A 15,891-nucleotide genomic window follows, 5' to 3' on the forward strand; every position below is an offset into this window, starting at 1 on the left:
TACTATTGGCTGAGGTTAAACAAGGCAGATGTCCAAAATTCAGAGTGATTCATGGTGCCAAATGTACTGTCCAGATGGTTCCAAACAGATGAGGTCATTCCTTAGCATTTACTTGCTTTTGTTTTATCAAGTATATTCCCAATTTACATACCTAGTGAAAGACAATATCCCCTCAATGGAAAGTTTTCTAACTTAAATTTGCTTAGCCAAAACCTGAACCTGGTCCTTGCATTCCTACAGGATCTTCAAATGCAGGTGGCTAAACCAGATGTATCCTAACACTAGTTACAGAACTGTTTCAGGTTTAGTTTGAAGGGGTTCAAGCATTAGGGTTACATTCCTAGTACAACCACAGCAGGTGCAACTTTGGAGAACCCATCTGTAATGCATAGTTAACCTTTTTCTGCACCAGTCACAGCTATGTTGTGAATCCAGTGAACACAACTACTGGCTGGCATGGATAAGAAACATCTAAAAGTACATCTGACGTTCTAAATAAAACCAATTAATTGTTTTCTCTCAGTGATTCAGTGTTCTGTATGCCACTTACACATGCACTGGGATCATGGCCCACTTGACATGTTCCAGTCCTTCAATGTCATTTAATGACATGGTGATAGTCACTTTATGGAGAAAAAAATCTTGGAACTGTTTGGAGTCACAGGGAGCTTTTTGTCCAAATATAGTCAGCAAGTGGAGTGTATGATATTTGTCCACAGTCAAGCTCTGAAGTGTCATTATGTATTGTGGGCTTTGTTTCTGCTCCTCTAGACTGTCCAAGCCAATCATCTAGGAGAGCTGCACAGGAGAAACTCTCACACTTCCCTACAAAAGTTGACCTTTTTGTATCTTTTGTAGAGCAGATTATAGTTAGTCTTGAGTAGAAGAGTGAGAGGCTTGATAACCCTTTGTAAAAAGGGTGAAGGGGAAAAAAGCCTTCAGTAAAGCAAGCATAGCAACAGACCAGATACTTATATAATGGTTCTGCATCTTGGAAAAAGCTTATATGGTTGCAACCTGATCAAAGTGAAATATTATCATTTAAAAAAAAAAAAGGACAAGGGAAAACAAAACTTCAACTATGGTAAGAATTTCTTTCTTTGTATGTTTGTGAGCCCTTTTAGAGAATGTGGAGGGAGGTGTAAACACCTCCTTAAACCGGTGGACATATCTGACATAGACTTTCAGCCTTAGAATGGAAGACTTGCTATGTTTGCTATGAAATCTGGGAACTGTGGTTCCTTCTCCACCTAAGTCAAGTTAAACACGGCATAATACTGAGGCATGCCAGACATTTTTTTTATTAAACAACCCTTCAGAAGCTTACAGACCATCCTAGTGGTCTGATGCGTTGACAGATTCCACAATCCATATCTGGGGAACCACAAGAGGTGTCTGTCACTAATGTCCATAGCATCTTCTGTTATTTTTTAACATTAAACTTTTTCTGAAATCTTGTATAGCTGCAAGACGTCTAGGGCTGTCTTCAGATAATGAAGTTGATCAATCAGTGTCCAAGTTTTTTACATGTGATGCAGGGTTTCCAAGCCTGATACCATTTCGAACCTATCTTTCTTGCAAATATTATCTCTGTTCCAGTTGAGTGCAAATTGCTGCTGCAACAACAAGCTACAGACTTCGCTTTGTATTTGACACTCAGCGTATGGTGTTTCTGCTTCCCTCTCCAGTGAGCTCTGAACCTCTGAAGCCGGAGTCAGACCCTATAGTTCCTCGTCTAATTGGCAATGAACAGCGTTAGGCAAGGAGCTGTATAAATATTCACCCCTTTGGTTCTCCCCTTGGAAGCGTGACAATGTACTTGTAGAACTACTGGAAGTCGCGTATGGAACCTGGTACTGTGCTGGGAGGACAGGAGAAGCCTTATTAGATGCACTCAGCTGAGCCCTTCCCTTCTGTTTCATTATGGGCCTGCAAACAGCTTCTGCGTACAAGTTGCTGTCCATTTGCATCAAGTCAACTAAGAAGTGCTGCTTTGTTCAGCACAGCACAGCCTCGTGTGTCCCCTTTGTGACTCAGGAGGAGCCTTCTTTCTCAATATCCTAGCATTTCCTTCAGGATATCCAAATTCGAACACACTGGGCAAAGTAATACAAATTAAACTGTAACAAACAAGAATACTTTACTGATCTTGCCTCAGGGAACCAAAATATGATAGCTGACAAAAATCAGTGCAGTAAAGGTCTTCAGCTCAGGCCCACCTTACTAAACTAAATCATTAAAATTGGTAGTATAGGAAATATACAAACAAAACAAGAAATTACTGAGTTGGAGAAAATTGATCACAGCCAAGATCCACAGTGCTGTTCTCTGCTTTCAGTAAGCTGCTTCTCAGTGAACTGGATCTGGTAAGGTTCTATTCAAAATTAAAGATTAATCTGCCCTATACAGATACTCATAGGAATTGCTTGCACTTTTCAACTGGATGTGTACAATTTCTTCTTAGTTCAGAGCTGTCAGTGAACTCATCTCACTGAAAACAGGTCTCTTTGTACACTGTATTAGTTTTCAGCTAGATCAGGTCTTTGAAGCATGCTGAGTTGCAATGCAACTATTTGTGTAGTTTCAGTAGAAACATGTGGCTCAAATTGGGAGGGGCTGCGTTGGTGTGGATTTTTTTACGGCATCTAAGGTGCAGTCCCACCTCAACAACTGGGCATACGTGATGCTATTCTAGGTGATCGGGCCTATTTGGTTCTATCCATTCAAATTAAGCTAATCAAATCAGTTAAGAAGCTGCCCTTTAGTTACTACATGTGATTAGTCCACAGTCATTTAAAGGAAATCTTCAGAAGATGCCAAGTTTACTGGGTTTGTTGATCATAATGTTGGGGTGCTAAAGACCCTACTGGGCTGCAAGCTCCTAACGTACTCAGGTAACAGTTCAGCGCACAAGACTGTGGCAAGAGCAGCCTTGTAATGCCAGAGCTCTGGAGGCATTTCAGATGTAAGAAATCCTTAGCCCTCTGCAAAAGAAAAACATTCTTGGACTCCTTGGATGCATACAGTTGGAGCTGAGCCTCAGGAGAAAATATCAGTAAAATCCTCAAGGTTCCTATTTCTTTTTGTTGTCACAGCTTAGTACAGACGTGACTCAAGCTCCTTTTTTTCCACTGTTAGATTAAAAACTGCTAAGAAATAGTTAAATTCTCAAACTTTAATCACTTTATCATGTATAATTGTGATTAGTGTCTGTTTCATAAGCATTGGCCTGAAATGCATTAAAGTGGTCCTGTATTCTGAGAAGTTTACAGCCCTAGCAAATGACTGACCATTGAACTTGGACTGCAACTGCTTTTGCAAGATAAAGCAAATGCTCTTCTGAAGAAACTGGTGTATTTTGAAGAATACAAATCATGGCTGAGAACTTCTTTCATTGTGTTCTACCTCAGTATTAAACTATCTTTAAACACCCCTGTTTGTGGCTGGCTGCTGTGTGCTTTGAATAAAGCCTTTGTTAGATTCTGTAGTTTCATTTAAGTTAATGCTCTTTATGTTGAAGAAATTACATTGATTAATGTTATATTGGTACATGAGACGGGTTGCTGTAGCTTTCACCCTGTTGTCTAGGAAGGGGAAGAATAATACAGCTGCTTCTTGCATCACTTCTTCCCTGCTGTCCATCTTTTATTACTACAGACACTAGAATATTAATCTAGTTTTAAGCAGCCACGTGTAGTCAACTGTCTTTAGACTTTCTGATGCTTGCTGTTTTTGTAGCAACAGCAGGAAGCGTGTATGTGCCTTTGTTGCCAAATCTATTATGAGAGGTGGATTTTGTGAAGTTGAAAATTGGAGTACTTTGTGCACTCATCTTTAATTGCTCAGATTGGGAGTTATCATGTTAACATCTTGCAAATAAAAAAATATAATAATATCTGAAGTTAAATGTTTGCATTAATAAAATTTCAGAGCATACCATAGGCAAAAACTGTTGAGGCCCCGTGTTCAGAATCTCAGGCATCTGCTCCCATCTTAGAAGAAGGTGGATTTAAAACTAGATACGCAGTGCTTACAGAATTTACAGAATTGGCAGGTCAAGCAGGTGTTGTATTAGGTGTTCTGAGTAGTTCTTGGTTTGTGTGTTTTGTCCTTTAAAATCAATTTTATGCTGTCTTCCATTGTGGTCTCTGGTACTTGTAGTTCCAAACTCATGTGATTCTGACATTGTGCTTTGCATAGGGGAACATCCTAGTTCCAAATGTTACAGCTGGTCTCTTACAACTACTTAGCCACCAGAATAGGCTAGCTATTGCTTTCCTCTTTGTTTTTTGTTTGTTTTTCTCGTACTTTTAAAGTCTTGTTTCATGAGTATACCACATCTATGTAAATAACCTAGTTTCTCTCCTCATAAATCCTATAGCAAACATTTAGGTTTCGGGAAGAAATTTGAGACATGTACATGACTGCATACCTTAGAATTGTACCTATCCCTGATTTTATAAATACTTCTGAGCTATTATTAGAGTCACTGGAACTATGCCCATTTTTTCCCATATCCCTGTTTAATAGGCTATATTTTGCTGTGACTTAAAGCACAAGTTTAGAGTGTTCTTAACTATTTTTTAATTCCTAACCCCAAAGCAATAGTCATGTTCAAGCATATAAGCTGATAGTTTTGCCACATTTGTGTAGCCGATTGAGGGCAGTTGCACTGGGATGACTTTGGATTCATCTGAGATCTGAATCTGACTCCTTGCTCATTCCCCAAGGTAATGATGGTTTATAGCTGAGAAATCTTTATTCTGCTATTAAAAGAATCCTGTACCTTCAGGACTAGGAGATGAGATCTGAGTTGACCTAAACCTTTCCTGTATATGTTTTTCTTCAGTAGCTTCAAGTCCAAACCAGAAAATATCCAGAGTTTCTCAGTTTCCTGTGCAAGTAGAACTGGCTGGCAAGTCTGTCAGTTTTTGTATCTGTAAGAAAATATATTGCATGCTACCCAGGGACGTGAAGCTCACTCCTAACAATATAGGATCCTTTCATTGCCTTTGTCATTTCAGTGAAAAATTTGAAATATCTTTTCTCTTTCAATGTGTGTTTGCAAGGCAGCAAGCATTTTTCTGTGGCAAATTCAGCATTGTAACATCTGAATCTTGATGAAAACAGTACAGTATATACAAGGTGTGCAATAGGAAAGTCTGGAAAAAAGAGCTGTGTCTAAAAACTGTTCTCAGTTATGGGATGCTTCTATGCAACATCGAATAGAAGATAGTTCAAAAAAAAAAAATCTGTGTTCCAGAGAGCTGGATCAGGTTAGTTTCTCCCCCTAACTTCCCTACCTTTACTTATCCAATCAGTTTTTTTGATCAAAGATAGTGGTTATAGTGCAAATATTTCCTTTATAACTAGCTGGATAGAGTTTCTTCAGGAAGCATTTGGTGCAATCCCTCATTTGTTCCTGGGTCTAGTCCTTCAAATCTTCTCGTCACTCTCAGGGTAATTTGCTGGAAACTCCCCTGGAGTTGCTCTGGCAACAGTTTCGTCACGTAATGCTCACATTGTAGCTGTTCACCTTCAAAGTGGGCCTGGAAAATGCTCATTTTGTAGTTTCAATAGAGCATCTGTTGCCTCCTGTGTTTCTTTTGTGTAATTGTTTGGCCTTGTATGTTTCCCTCTTTCACTTTTAAAGGTCTTGGTTTCCCAGCTCTGCAACAGCTTGCAGCGGAGACATCAGGGTAGTTGCATTTTAGAGAACAGTTCTTCAGCAGCAGATGACACAAGGCCACCCCTCTGCTGAAAGTCAGTTCTAGTATCCATTTGCAGATGTTACTTTCTCTAAAATAAATAAAGGGGAAGTGTGAGCAAGTTGAGATTAATAGGCACAGCGTAGCCTAGCTAGTACCTGATCCATCTGACACACCTCTTGTATGCAAGTGTTTCCTTAGTGTGCAAGCACAGTTCTTGCCAGAGCTTGCTCCGAAGTCTGGCTCTGTCTGATGTTTTCTTTACTGGGCACTCCCAAATTCCTTATTCTGTCTCCTTTGGGGGCACACTAACCCTTTCATATCCTGGCCCAGGATAATAACACTCCTCCAGTCTTGCTTTTCAGATGAGGCAGCATACTGGCTGTAGAGCTGCACACAGAAGCAGAGCCTGGCATCTCGTGTGCAAAAAGACAGTCTGGACTCCAGTTGTCAGACTTAAGCTAGCCTCAATTTATTTTGCAATCAACATTTCCCCAGGAGAGAAAAGATGTCTGCCTTGTACAGGAGAGCAGTATATGACCTAGAGTAACCGAGGAGCGTGTTTACCTCCTAATTACTAGGAAGCCAGCTTTAGCAGACCAGTTAATGAGCTGTCCATCCCTATCCAAGGAGTCTTTCTGAATCTCACTGTCTAGAGCTAAGGCTGCAGCTCAGGCTTGCTCACAGCCTTTAGGTTGTCATCCAAAGCAGTGTAGCAATTACTGGAAAAGCTGTGAGGAAGAGAGGCCGTGTTAGTTTTCTCTGATTTTGGAGGGGTTCCTGACATCTTGTGTTGAACACAACTGGTAGTTTCCTGTCCCCTGCAATGAAATACAGAGCACCTACCCAAGTAGCACACTGAGAAAATTGGGATTTAAGAATGAAACCTAGTGCTATTATCTTGCTGAGTATCTGAAATCATGTTCAGTGTGGAGCTACCATGGAAAATAGAGGGGAGATAAGCAAAGCCATAATGTTGGCTTTTGCTTATTGTGTTCAAGGCTGCATTTGGATGCTTCTGTCTGCTTGCAAACCCCAGTTTTCAGTTCTCTGCTGACGTTGTCTTCTTGAAGATAAGAGATTCCTGCTTCAGTTCCTTCCCTTGACTGAGGATCTAGGCAGGGCCTCCTGGTTCCCTAGAGAATGTCATAGCTGGTAGACTGCCAGGTAATAGATGTGGGAGCTACTACTCCCATTCTTGCCGAAGCCGCACAAGAAGATAAAAATTCAAGATGAACAGAGAATACAGAAAAGAATGCACAGCCCTAACTGTATGATTAAGGTGCTTGTCAGGATGGAACAAATCCAGGCACAGGCCTCTTTCTTTGGTGGTTCATGTAGTTGTGAAAAAAATAATTGGGGCAAATCTACAGAAGTTGTTTTGCAGGTGGGACCCAAACGATCTGTAGAGCAATAGGGAATAATGCTGAGCAATTGCCTGTTTCGTAAGCATTGTTTTATGTACTGGTTGATATAACAGTGTACTGGTTGATATAACAGAGCTGTAGGAAATAGGTTTACACATTTGAAAAGCGTACAATAATCTATATGCAGAAAAAAGTGTCCTAATTCTGATATTTCTGAACCATTCTGTACTTATCAAAACCTTAATATTTGCTGGTGTTTATGAATCTATTGTATAGAAGGAATACAAGTAAATATTTATTGAATTTGCAGCTATGAACACTCTGAAACTGCAGTAAAGTAGTGTATCGCAACACTGACAGGTTACAGGGTGCTGTGTGATGGTATGTGGTACAGGTATATTTGTTGTAATATTTATAAGCTGTTGTGATTTATCATTGCATAAATATTCAGCAAACTATGGTTGCTGATTAAGAGCTTATAGTTTTAGCATGAGGTGACAGATAAAAGGGATAAATGTTTCTTTGTTGTCTCTTGATTTAGATCATAAGCACTTTGGGCTGGAACCATCTTTACATTCTGTCTTTACACAGTGTTTAGCCGACAGTACACAACCAGGATCTCAGTTACTTTTATGTTACAAATAGCAATCTTGTATCTGTGAAATGATAATGAACAGCAGTCATAGTATAGCAGTAATCTATACCCTTAGGGAGTTTTTATGCATAGTGCAGTACAACGGAGTTTTTAGGAGAGACTTGGTGACTAACGAAGCCATGGTTTTATAGGAAGATGGGAGGGTTCTATGTATTTGGGAAGCACAGAAGAACTACTGTTGAATTATTTCTGTAAATAGGTAGCTTAAATAGTGGCTAATCATTCTATGAAACCTGTTTAAGTGGCTCAATTAAATGCAATGCGTGTGTACGTCCAGGAATTTCTGTAGCTAAGCAGGTGAGATGTTTAATCATGACGTTAATGAGTTTGTCTGTATGGTAACTTCCTACTGAAAGCAGACAAAGTGTGTTTTCTGAACATCTCTAATGTTACTTGTACTTTTGCTGTATTATCTTCCCACACCCATTCTTTGTGTAGGGTGAAAGGGGATTCCCGGGCTTGGAAGGACAGCCAGGTTTGCCTGGATTTCCAGGACCAGAAGGACCTCCTGGTCCAAGAGGTCCAAAGGTAAGTCCCAATTTACTAGAATCGCGTGAAAATGCTAGTTAGCATTAGCTTGTTTTTAATGCTGATCCCAAATCATCCCAGAATTCTTGATTATCCATTAGTTTAATAGGCAAAATCTTCAGAAGTTAGGATGTTAGATTAGGATATGTTAGTTGTTCTTTTTTTGTTTGGAAGAGTCAACCATAGGAAGAAGATTGCATGAAGTTTCCAATTCCTCACCTACATGTGTGCTTCTAAACACTGTGTGTATACCTCTGTTCTTTCCCTAGCAAATTAAGGTCAGAGAACGGGTTTGGCAAGGTGCTGTAAAGCAGCTTTATTACTCCTTGCAATAACGCACTCCATTACTTAGTTTACTGATGAGAGTGGTGTTAGCTGCTGGAGGGGTCCCACCATGTGGGCAGTGTTGCATACTCGTGTTTGCACCTAGTGGTATTCGTGGGCTAGTTTTGTGTGGGGTGATGCAAATGAAGGCCTCATTGAACCATGCTGAGGCAACTGAGGAATGCTCCTTGCTTTTCCTGGATGGTTTCAGTTTATTTTTATTTCCTACTGAATTACATCACCGTGCTCAGATGGTATGGCATAGCATTAAAATGCTGAAAAGCCTTCCTTTGAGTGCATGTATATTTAATATGCATAAGCTTATCCAGGATCTGCCTATTGCTGTTGCAAATACCCAAAATCTAAACTAGCAGAAGCACAAAAAAAAAAGAAGAAAATAATGGTTAGGTGATAAGAAAAAATGAAAGGCTATGCTAAGAGAGAAAATTGTGTGTAACGAGTGAAATGAGAAAGAAATCTTCTATAAGAAAGTAGTCTATTGTATTTGGACTCCATAAATATCTTTTCTTCTCAATATTTTACTATGAAGCTTAATCTTGTATATCTTGTTTTGACCACACGAGGTCACTGTAATACAATTGATGAAAGTAGCAAGCAGACGGTTTCTGCTTACATGCAAGTTTAGGTGTTTTTGATGAAAAAAACATTTCCTCTAAGTCATGGTTTATCAGCTGTAACAAGTGCTTTTCAATTCAAGGTGCAGTGCCCAAAATAAAATTATTTTGAACTCATTTACTCAGTAAATGACAACTTATGTAACCTTTAGCCGTCTTATCATAAACATGTAAAATAACTTCTGTCATGCTTACGGTTTACTTTGATAGAAAAACTGACTGCAAGCTTGAATGTTGTTTTTTGTTTGGTTGGTTGTTGTTGTTGTTTGTTTGTTTTTTAGGGTGATGATGGACTGCCAGGACCTATTGGACCCAAAGGAATTAGAGTAAGTATCGGTGCAATTTTAGGTTGATGTACTGGAGTTGTGGATAAAGACTGCCAGGTATAGAGTGGGTCCTCATAAAAATGGTGATTTATGGGGGGAAAAAAATTAACTTATTCCTGACAAAACATGTCTATCAGCTAGAAGAGAGTGTATTACTTTTTATAAGGAATATAAGATTATATAAGTAATGCAATTAACGCAATAATTGGTTGTATTACACAATCTTATGTATTGCTTGTATTACTTTCCATAAACTCATTAGGGAGAGTAATCCCAATACTGTGTATGCATTTATATGTGTATAAAGGGTCAATATGTGAGACACTGAGTCTGGAAACCCTTTATGTTTTGTGCCTCTGCTTTTTATTTTTGTCAAACCCCTCAGTGGGTGACAACTGTTGTGTCACCAACTTCAGTGGCATGCATCCATCTTCTGTGCCACGAGTATTTCTTTTCTTTTCTTTGTATATCTACATGGTCTCACCGTAGATGTTCTGTTACCTTCATCTTCTCTGTGTTTTCATGGATATTTTCCTGACAGAGAGGTGAGAACCTTGATGGCTGTCCAGTATTGCATTCTTATTTTTTGTGTGATTCTGATGCTTCAGTTTTTCTTGTGTATATACATGTAGGCTACATTTAGTCAAATCTTAGTCATTCCTTTTGTACATCTAATCACATCATACTGTTTAAAACATACATCTTTTTTTTTTTTTTTCCTAGGGACCGCCAGGGCTTCCAGGATTTCCAGGAACACCAGGACTTCCTGTAAGTAAGACTGGGCTATATAGTTATGATCTGGTCTATTTTGTCTTTCTGACACAGAAGACCATCCTGCAAGCTAACTGTTCTTTCCTGTTTTCAACTTCAAAGGGATTACCAGGACAAGACGGGCCACCAGGACCTCAGGGTATCCCAGGCTGCAATGGAACTAAGGTGGAATCCCTTTAAAATTCTTACCAGGACAACAATAATATGATAAAGAGCTCTTGTTCTTCTGACTCTAGCCAATGGGTTTCATTTATTGTGTGAAGTAGCACTTGCTGTTGCTGATTTGTGCAGGTAATTCCAGGCACTTCCACATGCATCTGAGAGAAGAGGTCATGATCTGGTAACTAAAGCACCAGTTGCTGGTGATAAATTGCCAGCATCAAGTCACATCATTTGTACTCAGCGAACTTCTTTGTCACTTTCTTCCAATCCTTAATTTTACAGCTAACAATTGAGAGGAATGTGTCATGATTAGAATCATGTGCTGCATCTGATCTTTGTAGTAGGGTCTTGCTACCAAGGAAAACATACTAGCAAACAGTGGGACTTTTTAAGTATTATTTTTTAATAATATTGCATTGAAAATACTGATTCAGTGTTTTCTGATCCTTGTTGGAAGGAATCACTTTCATTCAAATATGTTACTTAGCTTCACTTTTTGATCTTTCTTTACGAGAAGCTGATCCTCTGTAGCAGTGCGTGTGTTTTCCCTCTCTGTAGTACAGCAGTTTGCCTGGATGTATGTAGGAATATCTGAATTTGGAAAGTTCTGTTTCAATCACTTGTATGACTTTGCAAACCATTTATCCTATAGCTGATTCCAATACAATTTGCTATTCTGGAGTCATAAGTTAACAATTAAACTGGACTTTTCAATAAATACTTGTTAATCTTTTTTTATGTTTTGTTTTGCTTTTTGGCTAATGGTCTTCTTCATCCCTAAGGGAGAGCGTGGATTCCCAGGCAGTCCAGGTTTTCCTGGCTTACAAGGGCCTCCTGTAAGTAAAAAAATTCCAGATCTGCTTCCTGTAATCCACTGAAAGATTTCTACCTAGATCTGTGAAAGATCAGATAAATATCAGCCTCTTTTTGCAGTTGCTCTTTTAATAAACAGGAATCTGTTTTTTATGGTTAATCAGAATATTTCAGATGTCCAGCAGAAAAGTGAGCTCTTCTGCTGCGTGCTGTGGCAAAGCTAATAAAAAGCCATTTGAATTCTCATGTGCTGAGATGCTTTTGTCACCTGCAGAAAATAGAAATATATGCATATGTGTCAGAGAAGGGAAATCTTGTTACTGTCATTGTGTGTGTATGTGTATATATATAGTGTTGCTGGTGATAAATGGGGAAGAAAAAAGGGACAATAGTATAGGGTATAAGCAACTGTCAGAACCAAGTCATAGAATGGTTTGGGTTGGAAAGGACCTTAAAGATCACCCAGTTCCAACCCCTGCCCTGAGAAGGGCACCTCCCACCAGCGCAGGCTGTCCAAAGCCCCATCCTGCCTGGCCTTGAGCACTTCAACAGCTTCTCTGGGCAGCCTGTGCAAGTGCTTCACTGTACTCATAGGAGAGAATTTCTTCCTAATATCCAATCTAAACTTATCCTCTTTTAGTTTAAAACCATTGTCTCTTGTGCTATCACTATGGTCCCTGCTAAAGAGTCCCTGCCCTGGTTTTGGCTGGATAGAGTTGATTTTCTTTCTAGTAGCTGGTCTGGTGACAGTTTGGATATAGGATGAGAATAACGCTGATCCCACACCAGTGTTTTAGTTGTTGTAGAGCAGTGCTTACACTAAGTCAAGGACTTTTCAGCTTCTTGTGCTGCCTCACCAGAAAGTAGGTTTGGGGTGCGCAAGAAGCTGGGAGGGGGCACAGCCAGGACAGCTGGCAAAGGCTGACCGAAGGGATGTCCCATACCACAGGGCGTCGTGCTGAACAATAAAACTGGGGGAGTTGGCCAGGGCAGGAGGCAGCGGGTATTGAGCAATTGCATTGTGCCTCACTTGCTTTGTATATTATAGCTACAATTATTATTATTTTCCCTTCCTCTTCTGTCCTATTAAACTGTCTTTATCCCCATACCACCTGGGGAGCAGGGAAGTGAATGAACGCTGTGTGGTGCTTAGCTGCCTGCTGTGGGTCAAACCACACCGCCACCTTTCCTGCAGGCCCCTTTCGGTACTGGAAGGATACTATAAGGTCTCCCTGGAGCCTTCTCTTCTCCAGGCTGAAGATCTCCAGCTCTCTCAGCCTGTCTTCACTGCAGAGGTGCTCCAGCACTCTGAGCATCTTTGTGGCCCTCCTCTGGACCACTCTAGCAGGCATGTCTTTCTTATGCTAGGGACCCCAGAACTAAGCAGAAAGTAATGTGGGAGACAGGATAGTAGGAGGCAATGAAAAGGCAAATTGTTAGCAAATGGAAATGTAGTCCTTTTAATGCTCAATGTTTACTGTGAAAGTACTTCTAAAAAATTTTTCCAGCTGATTCTGAAGATCATAATTTTTAATTTCATCTCTTTTTTTAGCCTTCTCCCTTCAACGCTTGCTGCATGCTGTAGATCTGATCAGTGGTTTGCAAATAACATACCAATGATTAATTTTTATTGATCTTTCTTCTCTTTTTCATTTCTTTTAAACAAAGGGACCTCCTGGCCTGCCAGGTATGAAGGTAAGTGTTCTAAACTCTCACATCTAAGTATTAATCAGGCATGGCTATGCAGTGTGATCTGGCATAAGTAAGCTGCTTGCATTTATTGCAAGACCACGTATGTCCATTGGGATCTGGAGTGACGTTCTGCAAAAAAAAAAAAAAAAAAAATTGTTTCTAGACCTCTCCAGTGCAACTACCTAGAAATTCTGCAGTAGCTTGTCTCAGTTTTGGTGAGCAGACGTAGCAGACAGTTTTCTGAAGGTCGTTCCCTTGGAAGTGTGAGGGACAGCATCTGTGTTGTGAGGCATCAAGTTAGAAAAATGCTACCAACACCAAAATGCTCTAGTAGTCTACCTGTGCATGCTCAGTAATGCTATTAGAGATTGAGCAGTAGCGACTAAAAATATTCAATGAAGGGAGTGGTGCAATATTTTACGTTTCTTTTGAAAATGTGCTCCTGCTGTATAGATCACTTATGTAAATTACTTTTTGTTTCCTAGTGTAAGTAGTCTCATACTCTGATTTTGGACCTTAAGGACTCTTTTTAAGTCTGGTGTTGTTTTTTGTTTTTGTAGCCTTGACCTGGTTTGAGCATGGGTCAAAACATTAGTTTCAGTTCAAAGCTATTTAAAAAGAAGCTTGACCTACAGAGTTATTCCAATAAACTCCTGAAAGGATAGCATAACACGTTGGTGCCAGGAAATGATGGCTCTTAAGCTGAATTGTTCTTCTCAGCCCCTTTCTTTGTGAAGATACTAAAATGCAAGCTGTTCACAACACTTAGAAAAGAAAAGATATTCCCTGAAACTGGTAACAAATTGTACTTTAATTTTAGCTTGTGAAGCATGACTATTATACTCAATATTAATCTCATGAGGTGGGACACTGGAAGAAGCTGAAAGCTTTTCTTCTGTTGTGTCCTATCTGTTGCTTTCACATGGAGCTAGAATATCTCTTTCTGAAGCATTTGTATTTCAGTCCCCCATAGTCTTTTGGAATTTAGATCCGTGCTGATATATTTGTACACACAAAATGAGCTCTTAGCAGTTGGTAGTTTAGCTATTTAGAAAATCCTTCAAATATGCAAGGATCTCCCTCTTTAAAAGAGTTATTTCTTTGAAGAATCTAATGCTTAAATTGTAAGAGTACTGCTAGGGTATAGGATAACTCTGAGTCTATCAGTTTTAAGAGCCACTGTTTGCATTCTTTGGAGTCAGAATGGTGATAAAGATTTGTTGAAAGTGCTAGTAATTAAAGCCGGCTGTTTTTCTTCTAGGGTGAAGCAGGTGAAATAATTACATCCTTGCTGCCAGGACAGAAGGGCGACCCAGGTTTTCCAGGTCTTCCAGGGATACCTGTAAGTTGTGTAAAGTACTATTGAATTGTGTTCTGCCAAAGAGATGCAATGAAGAGTATTTCAATTACAGCACAATTGGAAAATTTGGTGCTAGGGTTATTTTTAATGTACCTCTATTTTATGGCTTGAGGGAAAGTGCTTCTCTTAATGGGGTGGCCCACAGAGGCCAGAAAAGTCCCCTTTTCAGGAAAGCAGTGTCCAGCAAACAGCAGTACTCAGTTACTGGCTTGCTTCTCTGTTTTCCTTTCCTGTTACCACTTCTCAGACATTCTCTGTATCAATTCTGGATTTTTCCTTCCCTTCCTTACCCTGAGGTAAAGTAAGTAACATCTACATTTTTGAGCTGCAGCCACTATTTTCAATGGTGGGAAGAAAGGGCAATGTCTCAGCTGTTCTCCTCATGTTGCACCTCCTGAGTAGTGTTTCTGTTCTCCCAGCAGTCTTCTGTGAAAACAGCTAGTGACTCCAGGCCCTGTGCTTCCCCACTGAGCCATTCATTGCTTTAGTGTAAGAACAAGGGGAGCAGAAAATGAGTCTATCAGCCTGCACTGGAGAGAAGCCAGAAACTCCCATTTCCTGGTACAGAGAGGCAAGCCCCAGGCTATTCTGACCAGACTGAGCCTGTTAGCATTTCTGTTCCTCTGATCTGTGCTTTCCTATTGTCTGTTTCTGGCTGGGAGGAATTACAAAGTTTTTTGTTGTTCTCTCTCAGTGCATTGAAGAGAAAGAAAGAGCAAAAGTAGTTCAAAACAAACAAAAAAGCATTCCCTTATCCAAGCCAGAGAGATGTATTGATGTTGAGAGCAGAACACTCCTGGCACAGCACACACTCCTTTAGGCTTTTCATCAACAACAAATTGGTAGGTCAGTGGTCAGCAACTTTGATTTGACATGCGTGGGATGTCAGCTGTGGGTTGTTCTTTTTTTTCCATGAAGGTCTTGCATTTGGCCTGCTATTTTTATTTTATTTTATTTTATTTTTTTTGTAATAAGGTTCCTCTCTGATAGCCTCCTCCACTTTTTCAACAGGGCCCACCTGGCTCTACGGGAATACCAGGTCCAGTTGGCCCTCCAGGGCCCCCAGGTTTGACGGTAAGTTTCTTAGCCTGTTACCCTTAAAATGTTAAATGGGGCGGTTGCTTCTTTGTTTCATGTCCTCAGAGGCGCAAATAGGCAAAGTGCAGAGGTTTTGGTAGCTGTGACTTGGTATGAATACAGTAGCAACCATGCACTCAGTTGACCCTGGAGCTGCTACTGTGCACATTTAAATGTGATACATTTTAAACACTCGGCCTGTTCCCAGAGCTCTTTTTGCTTTAAATCATCAAATCTTTGTGCAGGCCCCATATCGGTGTGAAACCCCAGAATCAAGGTTTAGCTTATTTAGACCTGTATTTTTACTCCTTTCGTGTTTAATACCTATTTAATTGTATTTGAACCTCTCACTTAGTTTCTGATCTATCCGTTAAGTTTAGTAGCATGAAGAGCAGCACTTAAAGGCAGGCATATCCATGTGCCTTGTCAACACGGGTATAAAAGTGGACATGCAAAGTGCTTAATAGAATGAC

General features: G+C 40.0%; 1 protein-coding gene across 2 annotated transcripts in view; it reads left to right on the forward strand.

The window, feature by feature from the left end:
* COL4A5 (collagen type IV alpha 5 chain) overlaps nucleotides 1–15,891 on the forward strand; it is an 83,158-nt gene that overhangs the window by 23,953 nt on the left and 43,314 nt on the right. For both annotated transcript variants that reach the window (XM_083797340.1, XM_083797339.1), the window contains exons 3-10: nucleotides 8,169–8,258; nucleotides 9,499–9,543; nucleotides 10,267–10,311; nucleotides 10,417–10,479; nucleotides 11,259–11,312; nucleotides 12,958–12,984; nucleotides 14,243–14,323; nucleotides 15,353–15,415. In XM_083797340.1, the coding sequence (XP_083653466.1) occupies nucleotides 8,169–8,258; nucleotides 9,499–9,543; nucleotides 10,267–10,311; nucleotides 10,417–10,479; nucleotides 11,259–11,312; nucleotides 12,958–12,984; nucleotides 14,243–14,323; nucleotides 15,353–15,415 (468 nt within the window). The remainder of the gene's footprint in view (nucleotides 1–8,168; nucleotides 8,259–9,498; nucleotides 9,544–10,266; nucleotides 10,312–10,416; nucleotides 10,480–11,258; nucleotides 11,313–12,957; nucleotides 12,985–14,242; nucleotides 14,324–15,352; nucleotides 15,416–15,891) is intronic.

This window comes from Anser anser (assembly GCF_964211835.1).
Source record: "Anser anser genome assembly, chromosome: 13".
NCBI lineage: Eukaryota > Metazoa > Chordata > Aves > Anseriformes > Anatidae > Anser > Anser anser.